This window comes from Nothoprocta perdicaria, unplaced genomic scaffold (assembly GCF_003342845.1).
Source record: "Nothoprocta perdicaria isolate Ctin4 unplaced genomic scaffold, notPer1 scaffold_334, whole genome shotgun sequence".
Classification (NCBI taxonomy): domain Eukaryota; kingdom Metazoa; phylum Chordata; class Aves; order Tinamiformes; family Tinamidae; genus Nothoprocta; species Nothoprocta perdicaria.
This window is the reverse complement of record NW_020455571.1, coordinates 614,118-620,783: the sequence shown is the minus strand read 5'-3', so window position 1 is coordinate 620,783 and position 6,666 is coordinate 614,118. Positions and strand designations below refer to the sequence as shown.

Sequence of the window (6,666 nt, the reverse complement as noted above, 5' to 3'; positions counted from 1 at the left end):
CCAATATCGACACCGGCACCGAAACCAATATCGACACCGGCACCGAGCGCGGCCCCGCGAGCGGCGGGCGGAGCCGCGCGGCTGCGCGCCCCGAGGCCCCGCGCGCTCCCGAGGCCCCGCGCGCTCCCGTTGCTGTCCGCTCCCAAAGCTGCTGCACGCTCCAAGGCCTGCGTGCTCCCGTTGCTCCACACTTCCAGGGTCCTGGTCAGAAGCCACAATCTCAGGCTCAGGGGCCAAGCAGAGCCCTTCGTGGCGAAGTCGTGTCCTTCATGGTGAAGTCGTGTCCTTCGTGGTGAAGTCGTGTCCTTCATGGCAAAGTCGTSTCCTTCATGGCAAAGTCATGTCCTTCATGGCGAAGCCATGTCCTTCATCACAAAGTCGTGTCCTTCATCGCAAAGTGGTGTCCTTCATGGCGAAGCCGTGTCCTTCATCACAAAGTCATGTCCTTCATCGCAAAGCCATGTCCTTCATGGTGAAGTCGTCTCCTTCATGGTGAAGTCGTGCAGCAGCTGCCCACCCATTTTYGCATCTTCTCTCCTGGCAACGCACATCACTGTGCCCCTCATCCCACTCTCCCACGGTCACCCAGTGCCTCATCTATGCAGAGTTTACTCTTACCTGACTCCCCCTTTCTAGGGTAAAGCTCRCTGCCAGTTGGGCCTCTCCATAATATCACCCCAAAGAGAATGAGGARAGAAATGGCACGTGCTGCATTGACCACTGCAGCAAAGAGCAGCACTGGGACCAGATCAGAACGGCCTTCGGTGCTCTATTACTGCTGCTCCCAAGTCAGTGCGAAGGGCAGGGTGTCTTGCTCCTGGACCCCTCGCACGGGCTTTGTTGGAGCTGCTTTACTTATTCTGGGTTAGCATCTCTTCCCCCGAGAGGAAAACGTGGGGGATAGGAGGTGTTCTCAGGAGACAAGGAGCACTGAGCAATCCCACATGAAGTGCAGGGATGGCAACCTTGACCTTCCCACAAAGAGGGGTTAAAACACTTCAGCCTCATCCTGCTTTTTCTCACCCTGAACTAGATGCCCCAGTAGTGAGGGGGGAAAAAAATAGCACACCAAAAAACCTCATATACTCAGAATGACTCAAATCCAATTTTCTTTCGCAGCTAATCCTCTGGGGCTGGATTTATTCTGTCTTTGGCCTCAGCTCCAAGGGGACTCCTTGGAGAGGTGTTGCAGTGGCCTGGGAGCGCTGCACAGTCCCTCCAGCAGCAGGAAGGAGCACGGAGCTCGGCAGTGCTGGGGAGGGTGAAGAGGCTCCTTCTGGAGAACTCATCAAGCCTTGCAGGAACAGCCTGGCTCATCTTCCAGAGTGCAAGAAGTCACCGGAGGGAAAAGGATTCGAAGCAGGTTTCCAGCATGTTCCATGATGAAAGCAAGTTCATTTGCAGCGAAGAGCCATCTTCGAAAGTGCAGGCACGCTGAACAGCAACTTGCTTTGGAAAGCGTTGCCTGCGACTAGAGCCAGCAAAATGATTCCAGCTCCTGATTTCCAGCAAGAGGTCGTGGTGTGTTGGGATTGCTCTGGGGCAGCAATGGGGGGACAGCATCYGCTGTGCACAGCCCGCCCGCTGGGCAAAGCACTGCAGAGACTCCCGCGGTGGGGAAGGACTGGGAGGAGAYGGATAGGACACTATCCCCACCAGCWGTGAAGCCACCATGATGTGCAGTTCTGGAACGGTCACAACTCCAGAGACAAGAAAAGCTTAATATAAATGGTCTGAGATTGTGCGCTATAGGCCAGCATAGTCCAGCTGGTAGGAGCATTGTCCAGTGTCCAAACTGGCCCTTGAGCCAGGGAAAGAGGTTATTTGCCCTGGTGCCCCCATTTGCCTATATCTTGCCCAGCCGTATTCTTTGTGGCTGAAACTTTCCATCCCTGGGCCTCTTTTCCTTTCAAATTTCAGGGAAACCAGTTGTAGTTTCTGAGCACACTTACAGGGATAAGTATTGAAGCTGAGAGAGCCAAACACCCAGAGTTTGTTGGGAGAAACGACCTTTTGAAGCTTTTCATCAGGGTGGCAGATGAGCTGAAAACGGACGAGAAGCTTTCGAGAGCAAGCTCACTTTTTCCAGCTGTATCAGCAGCTCTAATGAGAGAAAATGACTTTGTTTGGCCTCTGTTTAAAAAAAAAAAAAAAAACAGCCACCCCAGTGGAAAGCTGTCACACCTCCAGCTTGTAGAACAGGGACTTGGAATTTTGCCTTCCCTTGTCCCCAGGAAAATCTGCAGGAATTTGGCGAACAATGCTGAAAAAATATTTTAGTTGGGGATCGGGGATGTGGTGTTTGCTGGCGGCTCTGCAGCCCCCGGCCTGGCATCCCCTGGCAGCTGCTCGGCAGGACCAGGCTCAGCACAGCGCTGGTCTCGGCCTTGCCCTCACCTTGCACGTCTTGGGATGGATGGCTTCCACATGTGCAATGAGCCCTTGGGTCACAGGAACACATTGCTGAGGGTCGTGGGGGCCCATGGCATCTCCTGCTTGGAGAAGGCACCAGCGAAGCCGTCACTTTTTCCAGGCAAGCTTTGAATGTCACCCATGCGAGATGTTCCTTGTCTCCTCCCTTATCTCTCTGGATGGGCAGAGCATGGYGGGATGGTGGTAAGAGAACTGAGGAAGAGTCAAGGAGCAAGGTAGTTTTGGAAACTGGAGCAATAGCCAGGAGAGTGGGGKKTTTTTTTTGATTTTTTTTTCCAATGCCTGTTTTAGGCAGAGAAAACAAAGCCATTTTCTTATGTCACTTGACTCTCAGTGACGTAATCGGAAACAGGGAACCTGGAGTCCCAAATGCTTCCATACAAAGGGATTTCTGTGACAATTCCTCCAATAAAAAGTAAGAGATCACATTTAAAAAACCTTTAGAAGGTACTTCAGACATGCAAACTGAAGCACCCCAACCACTAGACTGAAAGTGGAGAAATGAAGAGAGTTGTGAGGATGCAGCGTTGAAAGATGAGCAGCAAATGCTGTGGTAAGAGAAAGGGGAGCAGGGAGCTGCAGCCCATTATATGATACATATGTTTAGGAGTGCATGTAGTTCACCATTCCCTCCTAATGCCTATGGAAGTCATGGATGCAGGAGCACAAGGACCTTCTTTCTCGTGTCGCTTGACCCTGAGGTGCTTGTCATGTTTAATCAGGAGGAGGGATCACACAATACGACGGAGGCTACGGAGCACGGAGAGAGGCAGGTGGAGACGGGGAGCTCTGCCCGGCTCCTCCRTCGGATGATGGATGGATTCCAGGCTGCCGCTGGATGCGCTTGCTAGGGAGCAAGCCAGGCACAGCCAGCCCTGGCAGCCGGCGGGGTTCCAGCATCATCAGTCGCTTCTCCCTGCAGCAATTCCTGCTTTTTGTCCTTAGCTTGTCCCAGGATGTCCCTTGCGTCCCATCCACAGGCTGCTCCTGTGGGACTGCTCCCAGTACTGCTCTCCATCCAGGGGCAGCAGCATCCTGCTGGTCATGGGAATTACCATTAGGGTTTGGGGCAGAACTTCTAGGAAATGGGATATACCATTTGCAGTGGGAAATGACTGCGTGATCGTACAGGGCCAGGAAGCAGCCTGGATCCTCCCATCCAGGATAAACCCAAAGTTCCCATATTGCAACACATTCTGTTCGAGTGGGGAAAAGCCAACTTTCTCCTGCCTTTAGAAAACCCTAAAGGTTTTGTTTCATTTTTTACCATTTTATCCCTTTCCTCCTATGAAAAAAGGAGCAGAGGAAGCACAGAAGAGAGATGAGCAGCTTTACTCCATTTCTCCATGATCATCTCAGGAATGCATGGGGAAAGGGCATGTTTTCCTTTTTTCCCTTTTTTCCTTTTTCCTCCTGGAAAGAAAGTCCAAGCATCGCTCTGTGCTGCCCTCTCTCAGTTAAACGCAGAGAAAGAAGCCCAACAGATGACTTGGACAAAAGTCAGCATCCGTCACCCGCTGCCGGCTGGGAACGGACCCATCCCGTGCACCGGACAGGAATGCGCCTGCTGAAAGGAGCCACGTCTGTGTCGTGGACATCAAGGCTCTTTGACCACAGGGGCCTCGCCGCGTCTGCAGCAACCCTCAAATCAACAGGCTTTTGCCGAGCGACATCTCCTCTTCCCGAGGGGCAGTAATTAAGGGCTGTATTTTTAGGACGGTGAGACGCTGCACTAATCAATAAGGAGCAGCCACGTTCTCAAGGGCAAAGGTTGCTTGAGTGAATCCGTATTGGCCTTGAAATCACGGCTAACCCAAAGCCTGACAATTTCTGGCCATGCCCAAACCACTGTAGGCACCAGCATCCAAAGTCTCATAGTGACACCAAGGGGCTCTTGTATTTGCCCCGGGTGGCCCCTTATCTGAGCCCCCCAGCGCCCTGGGTGCCCCAGGACGGAGCACTTTTGTTCTTCATCCTCTCTTCCCTGCTGCTTTCCTGGGAATGCTCTCCAGCACGAGGCGCTTAAATCATTCATGAAGGTCTAAAATAGACCTGGCAGCCTTCCAGCTGCTCTGGCATCCAGGTTCCATAAACAACCCCCAGCCAAGGGACTCAGCTTGGAAAAAGACATTTTTATGCCTATTCCCCAGGCTCCACTTCCCCAGAAATCTTTAAACGTGCTCATTTCTAGTCTGTAAGTGTGGCAAAACTGTTCTGAGGCGTTTGCCAACCTTYCTTCTTCCCCAGGCACTTCCCACCATCTCACACAACCCACCTTTGTGTGGCCGGAGTGCCCTGCCTGGCCGGCTGCGAGGGATGTCCAAAAAGCAGAGAGATCCTCTGCAAAAAAAGCCCAACCCAGGGAAGCCTGATGTGCACGTCTCTGCCCTCAAATACGTCCCGGGTGCCCTTTAGAAGGCAACCTTCTTTTTTTTTTTTTTTTTTTTTTTTTTTTTTTTGGACAGCTTTGACCTTTCTGGAGATGGGAATTCACCGAGGTATTTTCTCTTGGCCGCTCAACCACATCAGCACTTCGGGAGCGCAGAGGGAGCAGGGGAAGGAGCCTGACATTTATTTCTTATTCTTATGTGTGTGGTTCACTGCAAATAATTGGGGTGTACGTAGCAAATGCCAGGGAATGGGGTGCTCTTTCCCTGCCCCATCCAGGGTCTCGTCCCATCTTCACTGAGGCAGCAAGGGGCGCTTGCCCTGCAGAGGCAGGACATGGGTGCCCCACAACGCAATCGGCTTCCTGGGCAGTGCAGACCGGGTCCCTTGCTGTGGAATATCCAGGGGCTCCTGAGCTGGCTCCGTTTGCTCCCGGGCACGGAGTGTCCCGGTGAGCACCGGCAGGCTGGCAGGGCGCCCGCAGCCTCCTCCTGACATCCTGGCCGCTGCGTGGAAGCGGCTCCCGGCGCCAATGCTGGACACGGGGCGGGCAGATGAGCAGCCCGAGGAGCGCCAGGGACCTGCAGCAGCAGCAGCTCTCCAGGGAATCCAGGCAGGCAGCGAGCCGGGAGCAGGCGGATGCACGAGGGCTGCAGCGGCCGGGGGCACCAAGGAGCAGCCGGAGCCCCCCGGAGAGGCGACCTCCAGGTACGAGCGAGAGGAACCGATGCCAAGAGGGGCGGAAAGGGACAAACAGAGGACACCTCAACCTGCCATCCYGCTAATCCCAGGGCACTCCCAGCGCAGGCCAGTTCAGCCCCAAGAGCCATTAGCAGAAGAGGCTGCCAGGGCAGCCCCACATTTTTGGCAAACCACAGAAGGAGCAACATTTGCCCTCAGAAATGTCCTTCCCCGGTGCTGTGAGTGGCTGCTGTAGGTTGTTGCCATCTGCTTTTTGTTTCGTTTTTTTTTTTGCCGTGTCAAATGCCTCTCCAGCGCACACCAGCCCATGAAATATGCATGCGGCATCATCTCCCTTTCCAAACTGTCATCTCCTCCCCCACTAAATCCCTTTCGCACCTATTTGTCTTGCATTGATACTTGTTTCTTTGCATCTTATGGGCTCTGAGGCCATCAATAATAGACTCTGCCCTGGCTCAGCACCATTGCTGGTGCCGCTGAGTCCACCCACTCTTGGACTCCCTTTTCCCCTAATATTGGTGCTTTGGACCAGGCTGGACTTCACAGGTCAAGTCTGGGGGCTCGATGCAGCCCCCACACCGGAGGAGCAGACCTCGCACTGTCCCCCCCCACAGCAGCTCCTGGGCTTGGTGGGACCCCAGCACGGCAGTCTGAGCTGCAGCAATGAGGTCATGGCCAAGGGGTCCGCTCGGCTGGTGAGTAGCGCTCAGACCTTTCACTGTGAATAACAGGAAAGGGTTAACACAGCACAGGAAATATTTTTAACCAAACGGATGCTTTTCCGTAATCGACTTTTTTTTTTTTTTTTTTTTTTTTTTTTTTTTTTTTTTAACGCATGTCTTTCACGGGTGGCAAAGCCCTTCGCTGTTCCTCGGCCTCCTCTTGGCTGACTAGGGAAGGAGGGGACGTGCCCAGAAGAAACCTGGCACAGGAGCTTGCGGCTCCTCCACGGTTTTGGCGCTGATGGCAGCGGGAAAGTCACGGCGAGGGCGTGGAGGAAACACCGCGTTCCGTAACCGCTGCCAAGCGCCGAAATGCCGGGCTGTCCCGAGCGGCGCCGGGCACAACATGTCCCCGCGGAGCCGGAGCGGGGCCGGGCACCTCAGCACGGGCCGAGGCGGTGCCGGGGGACACGCGCCGGGG

The 6,666-nt window shown here is 54.2% G+C and overlaps 1 protein-coding gene across 1 annotated transcript in view; it reads left to right on the top strand.

The window, feature by feature from the left end:
• Positions 1-349: 349 nt before the first annotated feature.
• The window catches only part of LOC112951047 (proline dehydrogenase 1, mitochondrial-like), a 17,035-nt gene continuing 10,718 nt past the window's right edge, over positions 350-6,666 (top strand). The window contains exon 1 of the mRNA XM_026043670.1: positions 350-492. Coding sequence (XP_025899455.1) covers positions 350-492 — 143 coding nt within the window. The remainder of the gene's footprint in view (positions 493-6,666) is intronic.